This window comes from Engystomops pustulosus, chromosome 2, assembly GCF_040894005.1.
Source record: "Engystomops pustulosus chromosome 2, aEngPut4.maternal, whole genome shotgun sequence".
In the NCBI taxonomy this organism is placed as follows: domain Eukaryota; kingdom Metazoa; phylum Chordata; class Amphibia; order Anura; family Leptodactylidae; genus Engystomops; species Engystomops pustulosus.
The window spans coordinates 171743639-171770201 of NC_092412.1; the positions used below are offsets into that span (position 1 = coordinate 171743639).

Below are 26563 nucleotides of genomic sequence, written 5' to 3' on the forward strand. Positions count from 1 at the left end.
TTTCCATTTAATCCATTGCAAATGTTTAATTTTCCACCCAAAATGAGTGTATTGTGAAAAAATATTACAATTTGTAGACTGCACCTCCTTTTTGTTTTAAACCCTATAAAACACCTAAAGGGTTAAAAAACTTCTTAAGTGTTTTTTCATACATTGAGGGGTGTCGTTTCTATAATTGGGTAATTTACGAGTCTAGCTATTATTTAGGCCTCTCATATTCAATTAAAAGTTGAGCAGGTCCATCTAAATATTAGTGTTGGTGATTTTCCCAAAAACTTTAAAAATGGCACCCAAATTCTGAGCCCATAACATTCTAGTAAAATATGTGGAATCTTAAAAAACCATCCCAACATAAAGCAGACATTTGGGAAATGTAAGTTATGAATTTTTTTGGGTGCAATGACTGCTTCAATCTGACAATGACAATCTGCTTCAAAAGTAGAGAATTTTGAACTTTGAAAATAAAGACTTTTTCCAAATTTTTGCCAGATTTAGTTTTTTTTTTCATAACTAAACACAAAGGATATCATCCAAATATATATCAACAATCTCACAATCCCCTGGATATCTTATATCGTTCCAAAGCTATAAGCACTTAAAGTGACACAGGGCAGATTTGAAAAATGGGACCGCGTCCTAAAGGCCAAAAGAGGCTGAGTCACGTAGGGGTTAATACGTCTTTTCCTGGCTTTGGCAGTAATTTAATATAAGCAGTTTTCGAATCCCTCTTAACTACTCCGGTATCCAGCACTGAGTTAAAGTACCTATGTAACAGCGGAATCGCTTGATTGCACATCACCTTATAAAACTTACCAGGGTAGCCATCAGGCCCCGGAGATTCTCTCCTCCTCCCTGGTAATGACTGTATAGCGTTCTTCACTTCATCCTCCATTATAAACGTGTTTTTTTTTCCTTTTCTTTTTTAATTTTCTCTTTATTTGTACTTTTCATATACAAGTATATCCACAAGACACAAAAAAAAACAAAAATACAACATAACAATCCAAATATTACGTACATAACATGCAATTTAACTTAGCACCAATCTACCACCCTAACCAGATGCGATGCTTTATAATACAGTCTAAGAGCTGGACAAGCCAGTCAACCCCAGTTTCATGGCCTATACAGTACTTCTGCTCTTAGGCGTGGTTTTTTGCCAGCCCATATAAATTTTTGCTGTATTGTAGTTATTAACTTGAAAAATTTCCCTGAGAGAAAAATGGGAAGGGCTTGGTACAAGTATAGAATTCTTGGCAATATATTCATCTTAAAGATCGCAAATTTCCTGAAATTTCCTTTATTCCATCTCTCACAGTCTGCTTTAATCTCATTTGCAAGAGTCAAATAATTTGTTCTGTACAGGTCTTTTAAGTCCCTAGTCAGTTTTATCCCCAGATAGGATAGTCCCTCCTTGGGCCACCTAAATGGAAAGCGATCTTCTAACCTTTTAATTTCTTCCTGAGACATCGATAGCTTCAGATCTTGAGAAGTTAATTTTGAAATTTGATAGAGAAAAATACTCCTTAAATTGTCTCATAAGATTGGGGATCGAAACCCTGGGATTAGCAACAAAGAACAATAGGTCATCTGTATAAGCTGCCACTTTTACTTCCTCTTCCTTTACAACTATTCCAGAGATATTCTGGTCTAATCTAATGTGTCTTAGGAAAGGTTCCAGGGCCAATACAAAAATTTGTGGCGATAATGGACAACCCTGTCTTAATCCATTATTTATGTGTAGGTCTTTAGACAGGATTCCATTTACCCTGACCTTTGCTGTGGGACGTGTATAAAAGGCCAGAATCTATTGCATCATATTATGCCGTAGGCCTATTCCACGCAGTGTCTCAGCCATGTACCCCCAATACAACCTTTCGAAAGCTTTCTCAGCATCAGTTGAAAGCAGGGCTACTGCCTTTTTTTGTAACTGAGAAAAGTACATCAGGTTAATCGCCTTAGTGGTGTTATCCCTTGCCTCTCGGCCTAATAAGAAGCCAGTTTGGTCTAGATGCATAAGTTTACTTGCAATTGGCATCAATCTGGCTGCCAGTATTTTTGCTAACAGTTTTGTATATACGTTGAGCAGGGAAATTGGTCTATAGCTGAGACACTGCGTGGGATCCTTGCCTGTTTTTGGTATAACTGTAATATAAGCCCTCAGTGAGTCTAATGGTGGTACAGGGTCCTCTGTCAACGAGTTAAAGGCCTCCGTTAAATATTTCCAGCTCCCCATTTAAAAATAATATCACTGAGGAGCTATGTTTGGTAACAACCAAAGATACATAAATCGGAGAGGGAATCACAGGTATCGTTGGGGTAAAAAATAAAATATAACTTTTAATTAGAATCTTTAAAAAGAATAAATTCCTCCAACATATGCAACAGTGTATGCAATGATTGTGGTACCGTGCCACACTGTCACAGGTGATTTGTACATAAATAAATAAAAAGGACCTCTTCAGGCTCAGAGAGCTCCCTCTGTATGGTTAACAGTTGCAGGTTAGCTCAGTGGCCCGTGGGCAGGTATAGCTAGAGCAAATGGGAGATATATCCTGCAACTACTCTGGGTATGTGAAGCAGCTATACAAAGTAATTCCTGCTCCTATAAGGTCCTGTGGTGCTACAATATCTATAGTCCTATCTTCTCATCTCTCCACCTCTACGCGTTTCGCCCCTGATAATGGGGCTCGTCAGGAGAACCGCAGAGGATGAAATTAGGTGGAATGAGTGCTATGTTCTACACTCATTCCGGACAAAGACGTAATACAGATGCCGCTGGCGTCCTGATGGTGGGCGCCAGCGTGTAGTAGTGGTAGCCACCGGCGCGGCGGATCAGCTGGTGTATAAATCCAGCTAGACCCCGCCTCCTTAGCCGGGCGGATCACCTCATTGGAGGAGAGAGCTGGTCTCATCCAATCAACAAGGGGGTTTGTATCCGTAACGTCACAAACCCGCCCATTCAAACCTAATAGGTTAGTGCATGGTAAGGGGGCGGTATCGGGCTTTTCCCACACCACCCCTATTCGCACATCTCATGCCGTGGGGACAGAATCCGCCTCCACCACATTTATCGGGCGCCGTATTGGTGGGTGGCGCGAATCAGGGGGCGGTGTTAGAAACATGTCCACAGACACGCCCCTTCCCGCATCCGATGTCTTGAGAACGGCGGTTACCTCTGGATAGATGATAGTGGGCGGCGCTCATCGGAGTACCCTCACTCCATATAGAAGGATGTACCGTCGCACGGGGGGGGGGGCGTGATTGATTGTGAGTATACTGGTTCGTGTTTCATCTATGGGTGATGACCAGCAGAGAAAGAGTATGACAGGGTAGGAAGAAACTGAAGGGACCATGGTTACGCTGATCATCACCAGAGCAACATGGCCCCCAGTATCAATAAATAAAACACGTATCCATAGATACAAAGAGGATAATCGTATCCTGAGGACATAATGGCATGGCGATGATATAGTCCAGGCCTATGTCTATAGATCAACTACACAAATACCGAACAGTGAATGCATATTGATGCATTTATATGGTATGGACATCGTTTTAGCTATCCTAAAAAGATAACAGTGAAAAGGGCTGGTTTATATAAATGGTGCAAAGGAGATGTTGTCATTTAGACCCTCTGGTTTCACACAATTCATCCGGAAGATCCATTGGGCCTCTTTTCTTAACATGTTATTGTTCCAGTCCCCTCTTCTAGGTGATGGTCGAATTTTCTCGATGCCCTGAAATTTCAGGGCATCCAGGCTGCCGCCATGATATTTATGGACATGGATTGCCAGCGGTCTGTCCTCGTTTCTTCTGATATTACCTATGTGGTCCAGGATCCTAACCCTTAGTTCTTTTATGGTCTTACCCACATAGTTGCGAGGGCATGGGCAAGTGGCCAGATAGACAACCCCCCATCAAAGGTGCATTTAGACATCTCACTACTGTATATAAAGAATATACTAGGTCATGGTGGGAGATCCAAGGTTTGACAAATTACTTAAACAACAAAATAATCCCCAGAGGACTCCGCAATCCAATATTGCCAGCCAAGCGATTTAGGAATCCCTCTTTAGTCACTAAATGGGAAAAAGAAGTGACAGAGAGCTCCCTAAGACTCATCGGGTTTCTATTAGAGGAAGAGAAGGTGGCTTTGGAGAAACATGCATCATGCCTAAAAGAGGCTATCTCCAATGCCAGATCTTTCTCCTCTGACAGTGAATTTGAAAAAAGGGAAAGAAGCCTGCAATCAGATATTGAAAAGTATACCAATTTTATAAAAAACCGAAAACATTTCCAATATCTAAGAGATTTAGCAGACTTCAAAGAAAATAGAGCTTATGACTCAGTGACCCTAGCTCACTCAATCTCTGAATCAGAGAACTCAGCGTCGGAATACGATCTGTCTGACACTGAAAGATCCAACACGAAACAACATAATAGAAACAAACAAAGAGGGACCCCGAGAGGAGGAGCTCGTAACAGGGGTGGTAGGGGGAGAGCGAGAGGGAGAGGTAGAGGATCCACAGGGACTCAGGGCAGTGAACAGCCTTTTTTGTCCCAGGTCACAACAACCACCAACATGGGAGATGATTTACAAATTATCAATCTTTCCAAACGTTCACTCTCCACCTATGAACTTCAAGTATTGGCCAAAGGACTTTCGTTTGTGCCCACATGTAGATTTGACCAATTTACATGGGTGAAAGACATAGCACTGTTCACCCGCAAATTACGATGGGCCAAATTTATGGCCATTAATGATCGTAAAACCTGTAGAGCCTTGGGTATAGAAGAATCCGATTTAACTAATCTCAAAACGCTGGAGGGACTCTGGGACGAAGGGCAAAGAGCTCTAGGAGAAGGCCCATTTACGGACTTGAAAAACAAAAGTAGAGCAAACCCTCCAGTGTTTGATACTAGTACTATCGATATCTTTGAGGAGTTAGTTATTAAGGAAATCAGCACCCTATCAGGCTCAGACAGGTCTAGATCGAACTTGGATAGGAACCAAATTCATGCCCTCTTGTCCTTGGAGAATGATCATTCCATAATAATAAAAGCATCAGACAAGGGGGGAAATGTGGTCTTGATGGAGAGGAACGATTATAAGCTGATGTGCCAATCCATCCTGGGGGATAATGAGTGCTATAGGGTATTACAACAGGACCCGACCCAAACGTTTGCAGTACAACTAAGGGGGATTTTGTCCACGGCTATGGAAATGGGTTTGATTGACAAACATGAATTTGACTTCTTGATGCCTAAATATCCAACTATTGCCACCTTCTACTGTCTACCGAAGGTGCATAAGGGTTATCCACCCTTGAAAGGACGACCGATCGTTTCAGGCATCAATAGTTTAACCCAGGGCATATCTACATATGTGGACAAGATCCTGCGTCCGTTTGTACTAGCACTCCCATCGTATGTGAGAGATACGATGGACGTCCTGAGGAGACTAGATGACATCACGGTCCCTCAGGGTACCCTGTTAGCCAGCCTAGATGTAGAGGCCCTATACAGTTCCATCCCACATGAGGAGGGCTGTAATGGAGTAAGACATTTCCTCTCCACGAGGGGCTCACATCTAGCTGACCACAATCAGCTTATTATGGACCTTGTGACCTTCATTCTCGAACACAACTACTTTCTGTTTGACGGACGTTTCTTCCACCAGCTCAGGGGCACTGCGATGGGGAGCCCGATGGCCCCCACGTATGCCAACTTGTTCCTGGGCTGGTGGGAGGAGCGTTTCGTTTTTACAGAGGAGATGGAGGTCTGGACGTCAAAAATCAGTCTGTGGATTAGATTCATAGACGACGTCCTACTCTTATGGATGGACACCAAGGAATCTTTCCTTGCCTTTGTAAATACTCTCAATGAGAATGATCTGGGCATCAGATTAACATCTGAGATCCAGACAGAGACTATCTCATTTCTGGACCTCCTCATAACTATGAAAGGAGAAGGCTGCCTTGAAACCTCAGTATTTCGCAAACCCACTGCTTCGAATAACCTCTTAATGTGGCAGAGCTATCACCCACCAACACTGAAAAGAGGGATACCCAAAGGGCAGTTCCTTCGTATTAGAAGGAACTGCTCCTCTCGCACTGATTTTGACTTGAAGGCAGAGGACTTGAAGACACGATTCCTCAATAGGGGGTATCCCGAAAATGTGCTAGATGTGGCAAAAAGCCATGCAAGGGATTTGGATAGAACCTCCCTGTTGGTCCCGAGGCGTAAAGAGGATGGAGACAATAAGATCAGACTTATAGGAACCTTCGATGACAAGGCCCCAGAAGTGAAAAATGCCCTTAAATTCTGGGGGATCCTGTGTCACGATCATGATCTTAAGAATAGAATAGAGGCCCATCCGGCAATTACGTACAGAAGGGGTAAAAATCTGGGCGATCGATTAGTCCACAGTCATCTGGCACCGATCGCATCAGACAACACCTGGCTCCACAAAAGCAGGATTAAAGGAACCTATAGATGTGGTGATTGCAGGGCATGCAACTACATCAACCAAAGTAAATCATTCAGCAGCGTATCTACTGGGGTCTCTTACCAAAACCGTGAATTCATTAATTGCCGCACCAAGGGGGTTGTCTATCTGGCCACTTGCCCATGCCCTCTCAACTATGTGGGTAAGACCATAAAAGAACTAAGGGTTAGGATCCTGGACCACATAGGTAATATCAGAAGAAACGAGGACAGACCGCTGGCAAACCATGTCCATAAATATCATGGCGGCAGCCTGGATGCCCTGAAATTTCAGGGCATCGAGAAAATTCGACCATCACCTAGAAGAGGGGACTGGAACAATAACATCTTAAGAAAAGAGGCCCAATGGATCTTCCGGATGAATTGTGTGAAACCAGAGGGTCTAAATGACAACATCTCCTTTGCACCATTTATATAAACCAGCCCTTTTCACTGTTATCTTTTTAGGATAGCTAAAACGATGTCCATACCATATAAATGCATCAATATGCATTCACTGTTCGGTATTTGTGTAGTTGATCTATAGACATAGGCCTGGACTATATCATCGCCATGCCATTATGTCCTCAGGATACGATTATCCTCTTTGTATCTATGGATACGTGTTTTATTTATTGATACTGGGGGCCATGTTGCTCTGGTGATGATCAGCGTAACCATGGTCCCTTCAGTTTCTTCCTACCCTGTCATACTCTTTCTCTGCTGGTCATCACCCATAGATGAAACACGAACCAGTATACTCACAATCAATCACGCCCCCCCCCCCGTGCGACGGTACATCCTTCTATATGGAGTGAGGGTACTCCGATGAGCGCCGCCCACTATCATCTATCCAGAGGTAACCGCCGTTCTCAAGACATCGGATGCGGGAAGGGGCGTGTCTGTGGACATGTTTCTAACACCGCCCCCTGATTCACGCCACCCACCAATACGGCGCCCGATAAATGTGGTGGAGGCGGATTCTGTCCCCACGGCATGAGATGTGCGAATAGGGGTGGTGTGGGAAAAGCCCGATACCGCCCCCTTACCATGCACTAACCTATTAGGTTTGAATGGGCGGGTTTGTGACGTTACGGATCCTTGATTGGATGAGACCAGCTCTCTCCTCCAATGAGGTGATCCGCCCGGCTAAGGAGGCGGGGTCTAGCTGGATTTATACACCAGCTGATCCGCCGCGCCGGTGGCTACCACTACTACACGCTGGCGCCCACCATCAGGACGCCAGCGGCATCTGTATTACGTCTTTGTCCGGAATGAGTGTAGAACATAGCACTCATTCCACCTAATTTCATCCTCTGCGGTTCTCCTGACGAGCCCCATTATCAGGGGCGAAACGCGTAGAGGTGGAGAGATGAGAAGATAGGACTATAGATATTGTAGCACCACAGGACCTTATAGGAGCAGGAATTACTTTCTATAGCTGCTTCACATACCCAGAGTAGTTGCAGGATATATCTCCCATTTGCTCTAGCTATACCTGCCCACGGGCCACTGAGCTAACCTGCAACTGTTAACCATACAGAGGGAGCTCTCTGAGCCTGAAGAGGTCCTTTTTATTTATTTATGTACAAATCACCTGTGACAGTGTGGCACGGTACCACAATCATTGCATACACTGTTGCATATGTTGGAGGAATTTATTCTTTTTAAAGATTCTAATTAAAAGTTATATTTTATTTTTTACCCCAACGATACCTGTGATTCCCAGCTCCCCATTTAGCAGTTTGTAATAATTTATAGAGAACCCATCTGGGCCTGGTGCCTTAACGACTGATGTGGTCTTGATTGCATTCTTCACTTCCTCTTCTGAGATTAGTCTTTCTAAATCCTCTAGGTCTAGATCTGATAGGGCCGGGAGACCTGAATCTTGTATATACTTTTGAATTCTTAACTTAAAGTCTGGGTCCAAGGTGTTATGGTTCAGTCTATCAACTGAGTATAAGGAGGCATAGTATTCTCTGAAGGTCTCTGCAACTTGCTCTGGCATAGAGACTTTATTACCCTGTTTGTTCGTTACTGCTGGGACAAATGTTGTAGGTCACGTGGCAAGGTCACGTAGGGCTCTTGCTAAGCCCCGACTACATTTATTTCCGTATTCATAATAGAAACGGCTGCATTTTAGGAGTGTGTTTTTTGCTTTAGAGAGCCCTTAATTCTTCTCTGGCTTGGATCAATTGCGTTTTTAGACCATTATCCGTGAGCCGTTTATGTTGTGTCTCTGGATTTTTTATTTGTTCCAGGAGGCTATTCAATCGCCTATCTCTTTCCTTTTTCCGTCTAGCCCCATGTTTTATTAAAATTCCCCTGATGATCTCATGTATGGGTTATGGATATTTTCTTGATTTGAAGTGAAATGTTCCAGTAAAGCCTGCTTAATTTCTGACACAATTTGTACGTCCTCCAACAAAGACGGGTTGAGTTTCCATCACCGATCGCGGGTGTTACCGGTAAGTCTTTGCTGCAAAATGGCGCTGTGAGTCCTCTCCATGCAGCGGGTACCAGTTAAACATCCCAACAAGAAAACCATGTTCCCCTTGGAAAATCTATAGCCAGAAGGGAATAATACCCTTATCCACTTTATTTTTTTTGGCAGGGTGGGGGATAAGCCTGGCCCAATCGGCTGGTGTACCTGACTCTCTTTTTTTCTGCTATGTGCATACTGTTTCCACTTCCCTCACCTTGTATTCACATATTACCACATTCCATTTTTTACCCATTAGGGCATCGTACCCCTTCCCAGTCATTTTACCCGCAGTCCCCTACGGGTAATAGTCCCCCCTCTATGGGATCCAAAATTACAAAAACTTAGATCAGCTTATCTGTTTTCATTCCCCCCAAGTAGCTTGCAGAGATTTTCCCTGTCGTCTTCTGGTTTCCCTTTGTTCCTTGGGCGAGTCTCCTTTCTCCTTCTGCTGGGCTGTTCTTGTTGTCGTGTCGCTTGTCCTTCTCTCCTGGCGGTGTTGACTAGGGCTCATCCTCGGGGACTGGGTGTGATCCAAGAGAGCGGTTAATGCTGTCTTGGTCTCTTCTGGTAAACGGAATACTTTAGCATTCTCGGGAACACCCGGAGTATAGCAGGATAAGCTAATTGAAATTTAACTTTGTGCTTATATAGTTTGGAGCATACATCACTATAGGCCCTGCCTTGTTGTGCCACCACTGAAGAATAAGCCTCAAACATTAGCACTTTCTCTCCTTTATATGTCAGGGGGCGTCTGTGCCTTCTATAGGCCCTTAAGAGCTCCATTTTGTCCTTATAGTCCAAAAATCGCATAATCACTTGCCTGGGTTTCTTTGAGCGTGGTTCGCGCATGTTGCCCTGTAAGTCTGGTTCAGGATTATTTCAATGCGGCACATGTGTTCTATTCCCAGTGCATACGGTAACTCTTTCACACAGCACAAGGCACTTTGTTTGACAGATTCACTTTGTTTGACTGAGTCCCACAATGCGCAAGTTATTCCATCTCCCACGGTTCTCTTGATCTTAAATTCGTGATATAAATATTCTGTTATCCTCCTGCATCTTCTCAAGGTCTGTCTGCATTCTTGCTCTGTCATCCTCCAACATAGCAATCCTGGATTCTAATTCCTCAAAGCGGCATTATGCTGCTGTATCTCTTCCCCAAGCTTATTAAAGGAGGCTCGCAGTGTAAACTCTAGCGTTTTCTGCACATCCGCAGCTAAGAGTCTGGCCACCTTCACTGCTAGCTGTCTGTAGTCAACGCCTGGAGTATCTAGTGGTGGGGGCGAGTCAGAGGTATTTTTAGTCGGGCTCAGTGTTTTTTACAATCCTTTTTCTGGTGTAGACAGATTGATAAATCAATCTCCTTGAATTTACATTGTTTATGTAAACACAATGTTAATGCATTGTAAACATGACTCAAATGCTGTGTGGGAAAAAGGCCTAACAGGGTACGTGTCAGGCACATCTAGCCCCCAAAACATTTGCTGTAATGTGTTGCTCTCTATGATGGTATTGAATTGCGTCAGTTGCTCCTGTGAATTATAAAATGATAGCCCCCCACTTTGCATTGTATTCCTGTGAATTGTTCCTAAGCTGAGTCAGTTGCAACACCCTTTCCTCCTGTGTTTTTTGGTAAACACACCCCTTGCCGGCCTCCTGCTATGCGGCAGGACAGAAAGGTATATGAATGCCTTTTTTTAAATCTGCGCTGTAACTATATGTGGTTATAACATTGGAACGCTTCAACATATCAAATTAATTTTGAAATTGTTTTCTCATGACACTTTGTACTTCATGTTAGTTGAAAATTTTTGCTGGTATGTTTTGCATTTATGAAAAAAAAAACAGATATTTGCTGTAAATTTGGAAAAATTAACGATTTTCAAAATGTTCTTCATTACAGCAAAAATACTTGATAACTAACAGAATGTCTGCTTTATGTTGACATGTTTTTTTTTCTCACATCCTTTGAATTTTGTAGGGGTTATGGGGCTTTGAACGTCAGGTGCGATTTCTCACTTTTTCATAAAAAAATGCTAAATCATGCTAATGAGGGACCAGTTCACATTTCAAGTCACTTTGAGAGACCTAAATAATTGACAGTTTTTAGTGGCTTTACAATCTGTATTTTTTGGCAAATTGGACATTAGATTCACTTTACAAATACATCATTTTAGTAGGTCATTAGAGATTGATGAGATTTTATTAACTCTTTTATTAAAGAAAATTGTCAATTTTGATCTCCTTGTGTTTTTTGGGGTCCATACACTAAAAATACTATATTAACTTTATTCTATAGATCACTACAATTACTGTGATCTCATTTATATAGTTTTTTAAATATATTTTTACAATTTTACTGAAGAAAAACGAATAATTCTCATTTATTTTCGTATTGCCATCTTTTCGGAGACATAACGTTTATATTTTTTGGTTAACAGACCTGGTTTAGGGTGTATTTTTACATGTTAAGTTGTCCTTTTCCTTTTAACTTTTTTGATCACTTATTGGAACATTTTTGTGAAGGGATTTGATGAAAAATTTACATTTTAGGCAAGTTTTTGGGGTTTCGTTTTTACGGTGCTCACCGAGCGAATCCAATAATGTTAATGATTTCTTGTACAGATTGTTACGGACGCGGTGATACCAAATATGTGGGGGTTTCATCATTTTATTTTTTGTCCTTTATTAGGTATGTAGAGGGGAATGTTGGTGTTTAGTGGACTTTCACTTTATTTTATTATCCTTATTAAAAGATAAAAAGATTAAAAGACCCAGGGGCTGCCATCCGATCATTGGATGTAAGTGCTGCAAGGTGGGGCTTTCCGAAATGGTACACAACGGTACACACGGTCCTGACTGTGGAATGTAAGGGGTTATCACCCGCGATCGGAGATGTCAGCGGCGCCATTCGACAGACAGTGCCAGAAGCAGGACGTAGTACTATGTCATGATGCGGCATGTCCCTGGCGCCCTTGACGTAGTACTAAGTCTAATGTCGGTTAAAGGAAACCTACCATTTAGAATGGCAGGGGTAAGCTGTAAGTACCGAGCACCAGCTCAGGGTGAGCTGGTGCCAGTACTTACTTTTGTTAGTGTTATAAACCGCGGTATCGCGGTTTTAACACTTTTTAAAGTTTAGAGCAGGAGAGGCTTCGGCGCTACTTCCTATGTAGGCGTGTGCACGATCGTGTGCACGCAGCGTCGAAGCCTGTTCTGGTCTAGAGTTTAAAAAGTGTTAAAACCGCGATACCGCGGTTTATAACACTAACGAAAGTAGGTACTGGCACCAGCTCACCCTGAGCTGGTGCTCGGTACTTACAGCTTACCCCTGCCATTCTAAATGGTAGGTTTCCTTTAAGTAAAAAAGGCAGGGAAAACACCCACAAGGAAACATATTTCTTCAATAAGGTATATTACAAAGTTTCCTATTATCCATCTACCTTATTGATTTATAGTCTTCTTTTTCATTTAGTACTACTATATGAATTGAACAAGTGATCTTCTGATATCTTGTTCACAACAATGCCCTGCAAAACTGGTGTGTTGCAGGGTATTAGAAATTTAACACTCGGGGAGATTTATAACCATGCTGTCAAATTTTTTGTACTACTTTTGAATCCAGGTATCACTTAAGACTGAGATGTATTGCTGTATGTTATGCTGTATTGCTGTTAGAGGGCATGGTTTCTGATCCTTCAGTGGTCTAACTACTAATATAGGTTTCTCTTGATAGTGCCTACAATGTTTGTTGTCATATTACTCGATACAGAGCAAGTCTGTTTAGTTAATCAGAAATTATGATGATGTATGATGACTAACTAAAAAGTTAATCTGGTATTAAAAGTAAATGTTGTCAGGCTAATAAGTGACTTGTATGCTCTTTGTTTTAGATACATATGGTATGACTGCATCTTTTGGGTTTTCATGAACTCTGAACAAAATGAACTCTGCTTGCTGGATAGTCAGTTCTTGCACAAGGACCAGATTGTGTCTTCGACGAAGGTACAAATTTATTTAATTTTCTCATAATAGAATAGGTTAAAAAGATGCAATGCCAAAATGTTCAACCTACAATGGTACAGTCTTGATACAGAGGAAAGCAAAAGGGCTAATGCCAGTTAGCACATAGTTGGCTAAAATTCCTTCTTTCTAGTGCCAAAAATTGTACCTAAAACTCAATGTGTGGCCTGACTAGTAATTTGTATAAGGCAAAAACATGTCCTTTCCATGAGCATTTATGTCAGGAGTGTTATCAGATTAACCCCTAGGCGCACAAGAACATTCTAGTATGTCCCTGCGGCTAGATATTTATCACACCGGGACGTGCTACAATGTCCTGATTCTGGCACCGGCTCACGAACGGAGTTGGCACCAGAAGCAGCGGCTGTCAGTTGTCTATCACAGCTGACACAGCGCACTAACATCCGCGATCGGAGCCGACTCCAATCGCGGGTGTTAAACCCCTTGTACGCCGCGGTCAAGTATGACCGCGGCGTGTAAGGGTGTTCCCGCTTCGGATCGGATCCCCAGGCCACTTACCAGGGGAGTCGATACACTTCTGGGCAGCCCCGAGGACTGACGAGTGCCCCGCGGCTGCTCGATCTTCTGAGCAGGCAGACCCCTTTCCAGTCTGACTGTAAACTGTCTGCTCATGCTTCTGCATGCTCAGTTTACACTTCTCTACAATAAATTACTATTGTAGAGCAATGTATTGAACTTGAACCGGCGATCAGAGCATTGCTGGTTCTGGTTCAAGTATGGAAAGGTAAAAAAATGTAAAAACACTAAAGTTTGCACATTCGAATAAATAAAAAATAAATACATAAAAATATAAGCCCCTAAAATGTCACTTTTCCATAAAAACATGGTAAACGTCCGAGCAAAAAACGTTAAAAAAAAGATCTTTTAATTAATACCTTTTAAAAAATGCTCTAAAAAGTGGTAAAAAAAATATTCCGCACTCTAAAATAAGCCCACCAGAAAGAACAACTCTTCTCGCAAAAAAGAAGCCCCTAACCAGATTTGTCAGCCGAAAAATAAAGTTATCCATATGAAAAGATGGTGATGCTAAAATGAACAAGATTTTCTCCAAATTAGTTTTTATTCAGTACAATTGAATAAAATACACAAAACCCCCACATATTTGGTATTGCTGCGTCTGTATCAATCTGCATAATAAAACAGAATCGTTATTAGATCCGCAAAGTGAACCCCTTAAAAAAAAACAAAAAAAAATTCTCCAAAAAAAGAAAATCTTTAATACCTTATAAAAAATGCTCTAAAAAGTGATTAAAAAAATGTTATGCACTCTAAAATAAGAACACTAAAAAGAACAATCCTTCTCGCAAAAAGTAAGCCCTTAGATTTGTGAGGCGAAAAATAAAAAAGTTATGCATATGAAAGACGGTGATGCTAAAATTAACATTTTTGCCAAATTACTTTTTATTCAGTAAAAATGGAAAAAAATAAAAAAAATCTATATAAATGAGGTATTTTCGGAATCGTGACGACCCATAGAATAAAAATAATATACTATTTTGATGGTATGGTTAACGGCCAAAAAAAAACCATAAAATTTTCCTAAAAATTGATGATTTTCATTTCCTCCACCAACAAAGAGTTAATAAAATCTCACCAATTAGGTATAGATACCAGAAAAGTGCATCTCATGTGGCAAAAGAAATAAGCCCCTATAAGTCCACATTAAAAAAAGAAAAAAAATATAGCCTGTACAATATGACAATGCAAATCTGCTCTGGATGCGCCTCCTTTCATTCTAAGCCCGGCCGTGTGCCCATACAGCAGGTTACCACCACATATAGGGTATCAAACATTGTGGAGCCTTTTTCCTCTGCTTGGAACTTGTGGTTACTTAGTTTTTTTCACAAGATAATTACAGTGCACACTATATGTTATTCCAACTGGGTCCTTTAAAGGGAACCTGTCACCAGGAGACCCATTTTTAGCACTCCCCCAGCCCCCACAGAGCATAGTACATACACTGCCAAAGTGTTTTTGTATAAAAAAATTGGTTTTACAGAGAAAAAGATATGTTATATTGTACCTTTCATTAGCATCTACTGTGTGACTAGGCAGTTGCCTAATGGGAGGGGCTGCAGGGCCGATTCTAGCATATTTGCTGCCTGAGGCGAATATTAAAATGCTGCCCCCCCCCTCCCCCCCCCGCTCCCTGTTAAGTAAATCCTTAAACTTTACTAACAATTAACAACCCTACAGACAGCTCCCTGACACTGTGTGACTGACTACAGGATCTGAGAGGCATTAGTGACATCTGGTACCTTATAGATGACAATCTCTTCCATCAGGAGGACTTTATTCCAGGTTCTCCAATCCATGACGTATCAAAGGTGAATTCACGGCCGGATATCTTCAGCTCCGTGCAGCATCTCGACCCAGCGTCCCTAAAAATACGACAGTCACTTACAGTATAAAGTCTCCTGGATAACAACACTGCGCTCCTAAATAATATATACCCCTCACAACACAACTGACCGCACTCTCCCCACATATAACACATCCCTTCATTATCCCTGCTCTCATATATTTAAAGGCCTTGTTATTCACCACCCAATTAAATTATATACAGATCCCCTACAGCTTAAATAAAATCTTGCCCCACATATACAGCCCCCCAGCTTAGTAATATACTGTATCCCATATACAGCCCCCCAGCTTAGTAATATACTGTATCCCATATACATCCCCCAGCTTAGTAATATACTGTATCCCATATACAGCCCCCCCAGCTTAGTAATATACTGTATCCCATATACAGCCCCCCAGCTTAGTAATATACTGTATCCCATATACAGCCCCCCAGCTTAGTAATATACTGTATCCCATATACAGCCCCCCCAGCTTAGTAATATACTGTATCCCATATACAGCCCCCCAGCTTAGTAATATACTCTATCCCATATACAGCCCCCCAGCTTAGTAATATACTCTATCCCATATGCAGCCCCCCAGCTTAGTAATATACTGTATCCCATATGCAGCCCCCCAGCTTAGTAATATACTGTATCCCATATCCAGCCCCCCCAGCTTAGTAATATACTGTATCCCATATCCAGCCCCCCAGCTTAGTAATATACTGTATCCCATATCCAGCCCCCCCAGCTTAGTAATATACTGTATCCCATATCCAGCCCCCCCAGCTTAGTAATATACTGTATCCCATATCCAGCCCCAGCTTAGTAATATACTGTATCCCATATACAGCCCCCAGCTTAGTAATATACTGTATCCCATATACAGCCCCCCAGCTTAGTAATATACTGTATCCCATATACAGCCCCCAGCTTAGTAATATACTGTATCCCACATACAGCCCCCAGCTTAGTAATATACTGTATCCCATATACAGCCCCCAGCTTAGTGATATATAATATATAGCATCCCCCCCAGTATAAAATAATTATGGCCCCATATAATATATATAGCATCCCCCCAGTATAAAATAATTATAGCCCCAAATCCCCAAATAAAATATAGCATCCCCTCCCCCTAGTATAAAATAATTATGGCCCCAAATAATATATATAGCACCCCCCCCCCCTAGTATAAAATAATTATGGCCCCAAATAATATATATAGCATCCCCCCCCCTAGTATAAAATAATTATGGCCCCAAATAAAACATATAGCATCCCCCCCCCTAGTATAAAATAATTATGGCCCCAAATAATACATATAGCACCCCCCCCCTAGTATAAAATAATTATGGCCCCAAATAATACATATAGCAACCCACCCAGTATAAAATAATTATGGCCCCATATGATATCTATAGCGTCCCCTCTCCCCCAGTATTAAACGTTTTCTAGTCCTATATAGTACCTCCCCACATTTAATTAAAGTACATGAAAAATAATAAAATCATACTCACCTGCAGGTAGCTGCTCCCTCGGCGCGGCTCCGGTCTTCACGCGGCCTTCACTCCGGTCTTCCTGTGAGCCGCGGCTCCGCACAGTGACACAGGCGCATGACGTCATGACGCCTGTGTCACTGCTTAGGACGGAGCGCGCAGCTGCCGGAAAGGCGCTGCGTCGCTCTGCATATAAATCGCGCCTCTGTCTTAAAGAGACAGGCGCGATTTATTTAGCTGGTGGGCGATTTGGGCGTTAATGGACGCCCGAATCGCCCACTTTAGAGCGGCAAATTTCGCCGCCCTTTACAGGGACCCACATTCTGCCGCCTGAGGCGAGATTTTCATCTCGCCTCATGGCAGATGCGGCCCTGAGGGGCTGGAAAGGAGCAGTTTCCCCCCACCCTTGGGAAACATGTGACCTTTTCAAATATATGTATCACTCCCCTCACTCAGGATTGACGGGAGAGGAGCAGGGGGCGTCGCTAAGCCAAGTGATGGGTGTTTTCATATATTTGAAAAGGTCACATGGAATAGCTGGTCCCCAAGGGTGGGGGGGAACTGCTCCTTTCCAGCCCCTCCCATTTGGCAACTGCCTAGTCACACAGCAGAAGCTAATGAAAGGTACAATATAACATCTTTTTTTCAGTAAAACCAATTTTTTTTATACAAAAACACTTTGGCAGTGTATGCACTATGCTCTGTGGGGACTGGGGGAGTGCTATAAATGGGTCTCCTGGTGACAGGTTCCCTTTAACCTGGTCTGTTTGTATTTTTAAGCCCCATTGTGGACTTTTTTAATGGTTTTTATCATTTTCTGTATTGACTTACAATAAAAATATTTTTGTGTTGTCTCAATGTTACCCCGGCAAATGGAGATCCGCAGGTCCCGCACGTCGTCTGGTGGTTTCGCTGCATCAACGACGTGCTCGTATTTTGGAGGGGCTCCTTTGAGACCTGTGTGGACTTTATTGGCGTTTTGAATGCCAATATGTGGCAAATACGATTAACACCAGTTTTCTCATGTACAGAGGTCAATTTCCTGGACCTGCGGATCTCCATTTGCCGGGCTAACATTGAGACGACCCTTTACAGAAAAGAGACAATGACGAAGAGCTTGCTTCGTTACCCGAGTTTTCACCTACGCCATCTTAAGGATGGCATTCCAATTGGACAGTTTTTACAAGTTAAGAGGAACTGCAGTACACAGATCATTGGCCTTGATCATCATGCAAGGGACTTGACACAAAGATTCCGTGACCGTGCCTACCCAAAGAGAGTCATTTCCAAAGCGTTCATGCGTGCAAAAGGTTGTGCCAGAAGTGACACTTTCATCCCAAAATAGAATCCATCAGATGGGAACCATTGTCTTATTACGGCCTTTCATAACCAGTGGTCGGATGTTTATAAGCTGTTGCATAAAAATTCGGGTATTCTAAAGAGCGACCCAAGACTGGCGATTCACATCCCTCCAAAAGCTAGGATGATTGATCGCAGAGCCAGAAATCTACGCAACTCTAACTAGAAGCCACTTCCAGAGACCTGTCCGATCGCTTGGCTGTGGTCAGAAATTACATTGCTCACATCCTTGTGTAGACTGCACAGTGTGCCCTTTAATGTTGAGAGGCGACCATTTCTCAAATCCTGGAGATTCAAAAAACATTGCACTCCGACTTATGTCAACTGCCAGACACGCAATGTCATATATGGTCTAATATGCCCTTGTCCAAAGATATACCACACAAGAGTTACGAAAAAGGGTTGTTTTTAAGATACTTTTTTCAAATTTGTTTATTTACATTGCCCTTAGGTATGCTTATGTCACCATAGTTCCTTATGTGATGTGTATTTGTGGTTTGACCATGCGTTACATCCTGCCAGTCTCCTGGAACAGTTTGTCTCGGCTTGATGAATCTGAATACGAAGTTCTTCAGAAGTCCCGAAGAATTTAATATAATGCCTTCCTGGTTTTTTGTCCTTGTCGGCCTCTGATATTTTGTGCGCTTGGGTTTTTGGACCCTTATTTGAGATATTTCTTATGAATTTAATACCTGCATCTGTGTGACTTGGCTCGCTATACTGGTATGTATCACTACACATGGGCCCATGTTTGTATGGATGTGTGTGGGGAAGTGTGCGGTCAAATTTTTGCTATGTATTCATTAATTTAACAACTTTGTCTAATGGATATATTCTTTAGACATTAATTTGTGCTTATCATATGTATACACATTCTATGCACTATATATTTGTTTCATTATAAAATAATTTTTAATTTTTTTACATTAATATTTTCTATATATATTATATTTAATATATTGATGTTTTTGTTTTTTGTTTATTTATTAGCACTCCGGGCACTTCATCCATGCATTAGATAGGCTTCGAATTTATGCATCTTATGTGATTTAGTAGAGCAGTGGCTCTACCGACACTAGATACTAGCGCGCATGCGCTCACCTCCCTTCTTTCCCTCGGTCACAGCCCTTCCGGAAGTGGCGGAACACCACTTCCGGTCACGCACATGGGCTCCGCCATCTTGGATGCCGGTTATCACACAGCTGCAGGTGGATATCAATCTGTACATACAGGTACTTATATGCACTCATCACATTGGTCGGGAATCCCTGAAGAAGCCGCGGCTCGCGGCGTTACTTGTGGGGCATCTTTTCGACCCTGTCTCCTTGCACTGTCCGGGCCAAATGGTAAATATTGTCTTTATCCGCAGCAGGCTCATTGTTAGGGGTTCTTTTTTTGCTCCCTCTGCTTGGGGTTTGTCACATGGCTGCCTGGAGCTGTTGTATCTCTCCCATACACACACACAGGCTGCAGTAGGCGTGGCCACCAGCAAGCACATGGAGCCGCCATCACAGCATTATACAGGCTATCAGTCCAGCACTGGGGGTGTGGCTGTACCGCCCACTCATGAGTAAGCTGGACAGCTTGAATATGCTAATGACTCATTGGACATTTCACAGGTCATTTGCATACAGCTTTAGGACCTCATTGCTTAGGTTTACAGGCGTGTAGAGGGACAATGAAGGGATAGAGGCAATGCTTTCTAATGGTAGTTTATGAAAATCTATTTAGATTAGAGGGGTTATTTTGCATGAAGGGTTCTCTTTAATTGTCAAGCTTTTTAGGTAGTTTTACTTCCTGTCTAGAAAGCGGAACATTATAAACTTGGAAAGTGAAGAATTTTTATTAACTTTTGCCAAATTTTCACTTTTTTTCAGACCGAAGCACAAAACTTATCACTTAAATTTTACAACTAACCTGAAGTACAGTGTGTCACGAGAAAACATTCTCAAAATCACACAGATATGTAAAAGTTCCAAAGTTATAACCAATTATCGTGACATAGGGCAGATTTGAAAAATCAAGTCTGGTCATTAAGTTGAAAACTAGTGTTGGTGATAAGTGGTTAGGGTTAAGATTGTAAACTAGTGTTTGCGCTGTTTCATAATTTACTTTATGTAAAGACAGCTTTGATTCCTTTGTAAGTTTGAATGTCTGTTACCAAATGATGTCTTAAATGCTGACTAAGAATATGTTACTTGAATTTTGAAGTTTATATGGTAACCCTATCGGCTTTGCATTAATTCTGAATAAAGTAGTAAGGTATAAATACATGATAATCCCATATATATAGACCAAAAAGGGTATAGTATTGAAAATGGGATCACTTCTGGGGAATGTCTGTGACAACACCGAATTCCCGGACGAGGGCGCCCAGCTACAAGGAGCTGCGCACCGAAGATGTCATGGTTGGAGGAGAAAAGAGGCTACTGGGGCGTGGAGTAGCTACAACATGTAGCCTCATGTCCGGCTACCCCACGCCCCAGTAGCCGCTTAAGAAAATGTACATATTAGAGTATTAAAGTTTTAAAAAGATAGCGGGGACGTGAGGATTAGCTCTAAAAAGAGCTATCCTCACGTCCCATAAATACACCTACCACCCGTTCTACCTTTATAGGTTCCCTTTAATTCTGAAAAAAGTTTTAAGGTATAAATACATGATAATCCCATATATATAGACCTAAAAGGGTGTAGTATCCAAAATGATCACTTCTGGGGGATTTCTGAGATCTTCCTTGCCAAATTTCTCTTCTAACGGTGGATAGGGCCTAGAATTGGTTGCAGCCTGAATTGTAGCCAGAAAAGCTAATATGCTCTCCCTCCATTACAGGCCCTGCCAATTGTCCAAAAAGCAGATAATGACCATGTTGGGGGCATTTTTCATCAAAGAAGGAACAGTGAAATACAATTTGAAGACCATTTTCTCAGTTTTTTACTCCATGTGACATATTGTGAATAATTCTAGAAGAAAATTTCATTTGTAACAAAATATTGTCAATTTTTGCCAGTTTTAAAAAGTACGGTGCAATCAACACAGGTCCCTAAGGGATTAAATAAAGTTAAAGTACCCTAAACACAGACATTCCCTATATACATCTAATAAAGTAAAAAAAACAAAGTGAAAATCGCAAAACCCCCCCACATATTTCGTATCGCTGTGTCCGTAACAATCTGTGCAATAGCTCAGAAACATTACTGAACCTGCTCGGAGAACACCGTAAAAACACCGTACAAATGTACCCCTGTAAAACAATTAAAGGGTTAACAAACTTCATAAAAGTTGTTTTCTGTACGTTGAGGGGTGTAGTTTCTATAATGGGGTAATTTATGGGGTTTTAGTTTTATTTAGGCCTCTCAAAGTGACTTGAAACCTGAGCAGGTACCTCAATAGCGTGATTTTTGCAGTTTTTATGAAAGTGTGAAAAATCGCACCTAACGTTCAAAGCCCCATAACATCCTACAAAAATGAGAGGACACGTTAAAAAAAACATGGCCTCATAAAGTAGACTTTTGGTTAGTTGTTATGTTTTTTTGCTGTTATGACTATGTGTGGAAAAAGTAGAACATTTTTGAATTTTGAAATTTCCAAAATTTCACCAAATATTTTCAACTAACATGAAGTACAATGTATCGCGAGAAAACTATTTCAAAATCACTTAGATATGTTCCAAGTGTTCCAAACCTATAACCACTTGTAGTGACACAGGGCAGATTTGAAAAAATGGGCAGTGTCAGGAAGGTGAAAAGTGGCTTCGGCGTTAAGGGTTAATATGTTTTTTTCTTATAATGGTAAAAAGTTAAGGATTATAATAAGATCTTGATGACTGTAATAATAAATGTATACAGAGATTATTTAAAAAAAAAAAAATGTGTGCATCGGCACACACTACGATGTCAGTGAGCGGCTGACATCATGGTGCCTGCGACGGATTGCGCGGTACATGGAGCCGGAGCTACAATTGGTAGAAGAGGACCTGCCGGTGGGACGTCAGAAGGTGAGTACACTTTTTGTTTTTTTTCCAACCGACATTCTATTGGGGGCAAGGGTCTGGCAGGCTATATATTACAGGGCGCTTGACCTCCATACATGTGCACTCCAGTGGCTTCCTGTCCCTACACAGTGCAGGGAGTAGAGAGAAAGTTCTCTCCTCACTTCACGACAGTTGGGACAGTGAGGGGGTATAGGCACAGGGACTCGTCCCTTACCCAAGTAAGTTGCGGCCTCGATCGGAAAACTGATTCTTCTCCGGCTTTGTCTGCGGCTCTGAGAAGCGAACGACACCCGGAGCTCGCTTGACGGTGTATAGAATACATGAGCCGGATGTGACGTCACGCAAACGCGGTCCGGAAGCAGGAACCTGTAGCGGTAAGTATAAATCGCAGTAGCGAGGTTCTCACGTTGATCTGTGGTCTAATATCAAGTCCTACGAAGGTCCTGACCCAGGTGCTTCTGAGATCTTTTACAATTCCAGGCTGTAACGTCCGTGCCTATGTCGCACTATCTGTTGTTTGCGGAATAGAGGCGTTTATTTGTGTGTGAACTGTGGCTTACTGCTTGTGTTTGGATTAACTGAGCCACACCCTGCTCCTTGCATTTCTGTCCTGCCCAGCAAGGGTTACTAGCCTGATGGACAGTTTTCCCCAGTGTGTTGCTGGAGGAGTGTCCGGGAACGGCCTTATATACCTGCCCATTCCCATATTACCTTGCTGGTTATTCCCTGTGTTTCTAGTTCAGTTTTACCTGTCTCCGTTTGTCTGCCTGTATCTGTACCTGACCTGTATATAATCTGCTTGATCTTGACCTGACTTGTATATAACCTGTTTGTTCCTGACCTGTGTATATCCCGCCTGTAGCTGTATCTGTATCTGATCTGTGATTATCTGCCTGTAGACCTGTATATATCTGTTGTTTTATCCCTGGGTTTGTATTCTGTGCACCAGTGTGAACACTGGTCTATTCTTGTATTCCAGTTACCTGTTCAGTCCTGTGGTAGTATTCTGTGCGCCAGTGTGAACACTGGTCTATTCCTGTATTCCGGTTACCTGTCCGCTCCACCATCGAGTAGCTGCCAGACGAAGTAAGTTTTCCCTGTCAAGTTGTAGGGTCGCTCAGGGTCCTTCAGTTAGGTTCCTGATAGTGGGTTTGCTCTTATCAGGGCGGTCTATCTGCTTTAGGCAGGGCCTTAGCCCGCAGTGACGTCCCAGGGTGAGTTCGCCACCACATACCTAGTCTAACAGCATGCACCAAGCCTGGTTGTGGTTGAGCGGTTTGCTGGACAGGAGCTGACACAGGCATTCCAGTCTATTATAGTCTGTTGCATGCAATCTTGAGAGTATTTAATGATACTACATGCGGTTATCTACATTCTTGTATATATGTTTTCCTTAGAACCCTGGTGGATCTTACTACTGGCTCATTTATATCAGGTAGTATCTTACCGCTTTGGTTGCCATACTACCTAGTCATCAGGTCTATTATACATTATCATTAATGTTTTAGGATAGCTCGTATTTTTAGTTCCACAATTGGGAGTTTAGAGACCTGCAACATGGAGACATCAGGTCTGGAGCTCATATACTTACCTCCTGTGAGTAAGGGGTTATCTAGGAATAAGGTGGTGGGACACCCGCATATCCCATACATTATAAGACATATAAATGTTCTATAATATTGATTATGTTCTCCTTCTCCTTGGTAGGAGCCCATGGAGAAGGAGAAAGATAAAGGGATAGCTAAAGACAAGGATCAGCCCAGTACAGAAAAAATACGCAATATGTGTCTTGAGAAGCTACAAAGTGATTATAAGAAACCCTAACATTGCCACAACATCTGTGGCCCATAACCTCTTCCATTGGGTAGCTGAACTGGAAAACCATATTAGAGATGGAACTCATAGAGAAGTATTAGTAAGCACCTTCTCTACGTTAAAAGCAGTCACCGCGTTTATTGCAGACGCTTCATCGGAAGGTTTTTAGAATCAGTGCTAAAGAAGGAGCATTGTCTAATTCAGTGTGAAGATCGCTCTGGCTGGTATTCCATTTGAGGGTGAATATGTTGGATACAATTCTAGAAAAAGCAGCCGGTAAGAAAAATGGGTTCCCAGAATTCAAAAACAGTCAAAGGAAACATCCCTTTTGAGACCCTAAGGATAAGAGACAGTCCTACAGAGGGAAAGGTAAGCAAGGGGTGGAAGTGGAGCTACCCCAAAGGCGAAAAAGGAAGAGGTTTTCTCCTTAGCCCCAGCAATTTAGTTTAAGGCTACAGGAAACAATTATGCCAGAGTGGGAGGAAGGTTGTTAAAATTCTATCGACAGCGGAATCAGAACCAATCCCTTGATTTTATCTATTCTTCAAGATGGTTACAGAATAGAACTGACCTCTATTCCTCCCAGAAGTTTTTTTTCTAACCAAACGGTAGCGCGGGAGCTCGACTGTCGCGTACAGTTAGGCTCCTGCACTGCTGTCACCTTTGACAGTTGTTGTCATCGGTGACAGCAACGCAGGACCTATTTATGATAGACGTCTAGGAGCGTGACGAAACTGGATGTGTATTTACGTCATAGGTCCATAAAGTGTTAATAGCCTTCCTCTGCCCACTCCCCATAACAAAACCCTCTGTAATATTATACCATCTTTGTTTTAATTAGAGTTAGTGTAATCTGTAACTCCTCATAGGTCAGTATTAAAAAATTTAGGGCCCAAAACTGACCACTGTGGCACCCAAGTAACTGCAACAAATTCTGAGCATGTACCATTAAGGACAATTAGAAAATACAAGTTCCAGTTCACCACCCCGTAACTTGCCTCTTGTGTCGGGTCCGGCACAGGCCACCTTACTGCCTTGGCATGCAGAGATTCAGAAATATATTCACGGTCCAGCCAGGTTCCACGACAACATTAGACTTTCGGTTACATCACAACCACTCCATGAAACAATACATGATCGTCAACGCGTTTCAAGCGGAGAACCGCCCTTACTCATGATATGTACAATTTGGATACAAAACATAGAGGCATTTAAAAACCCTGCCTATCCGCTGCCTTGTAGAGTATACAGGGATGGGCGTTGCTCTCGCGGATCAGGGTAAATATTGAAGTTCATTCACATTGCTAAAAGCAGATACAAACGCGAACCCGCGGCAAGGAATCGGCAAGGTAACTACGCCCCGTAAAAGAACGGACGTGAAATGTATTAATGTATGTCTGGGACCAGGTTCTGGTATTGCGGTGTCCTCTGCCGCAGGGGGGTGTCCACTCCTGACAATATCTAGAAACAAAAACGCAAAGAAAAATGTTAAAAACAAGAATAGGGAATATTTCCCCACATAGAAAATATATACAAAACGCAATAAACACATCATCTTAGTTATTTCATAGACACTAAAACACAAACAATGGCTTCCTATTTTACCTTTTTAACTATTTGTGAACATGTTCGCTACCTTCATCTGTTCTTATAGTAGTAATACATGATCTCTTCCTTCATGTTTAATCCGTGTGGAGCACATGTATCTAAATTAAAAATCCAGAAGGCCTCCAGATTATTTAATATATCCACAATGTTGCCATCCCTGGTGGGTTTCAATACTTGTTCTATAATGAATGTTTTGCCTCCGTGTTCTATCATAAAATGTTTTGACGCTGCTGAAAGACTGCGTCCCTCCGGGTGTGAAATATCATACAGTTCTGTAAACCGGGTTTTAAATTTCCTTGTTGTCTGGCCCACGTACATCAAAAGGCACGTTGAGCAGACAATAATGTAGACGACTTTCTGGGAATTGCATTTATTGAAACTTCGTATCGCATATTCTCTTGTGCCAGAACTATCACTGAAGAATTTTTTGTGATTGTACGCATATTTACATGTTGTGCATCTTTTAGCCCCACATTTGTAGAAACCCTGTACGGACAGCCAGGAACCTTTTTTGTTTCTGTTAGAATTGAAAAGTGATGGTGATAACATATGTCCTAGGGTTTGTCCTCTTTGGGACACAACCTTACACCCTGGTGATAAAATTTTCTCCAGGATGGGGTCTGTCTTGATTTTGGATATTTCTTTAACCCCTTAAGGACGCAGGGTTTTTTCGCTCATTTCTCGCTCTCCACCTTCAAAAAACTTTTTCATTTTTACATGTACAGACCTGTGTGAGGGCTTATTTTGTGCGTAACAAATTTTACTTTCCCGTAATGTTATTTATTTTAACATGCCGTGTACTGTGAAGCTGAAAAAAAATTCCAAATGTGGAAAAATTGGAAAATTTGTGGGCTCAGTTTTTACGACTCAAAATAACACCTCAGCTTTATTCTTTGGTTTGGTGCGATCGCGGTGATACCAAAT

The 26563-nt window shown here is 42.1% G+C and overlaps 1 protein-coding gene across 5 annotated transcripts in view; it reads left to right on the forward strand.

Moving 5' to 3' along the window:
• Nucleotides 1-26563, forward strand: part of PARL (presenilin associated rhomboid like) — a 155572-nt gene that overhangs the window by 19230 nt on the left and 109779 nt on the right. For 3 of the 5 annotated variants that reach the window (XR_011853275.1, XM_072137286.1, XM_072137287.1), the window contains exons 2-3: nucleotides 12868-12979; nucleotides 23196-23302. Coding sequence is in view for 4 of the 5 variants with exons in the window: in XM_072137286.1 (XP_071993387.1) it covers nucleotides 12902-12979; nucleotides 23196-23302 (185 nt within the window). In the remaining variant the exon portion in view is untranslated. The remainder of the gene's footprint in view (nucleotides 1-12867; nucleotides 12980-23195; nucleotides 23303-26563) is intronic. The other 2 variants (XM_072137288.1, XM_072137289.1) reach the window with 1 other exon arrangement.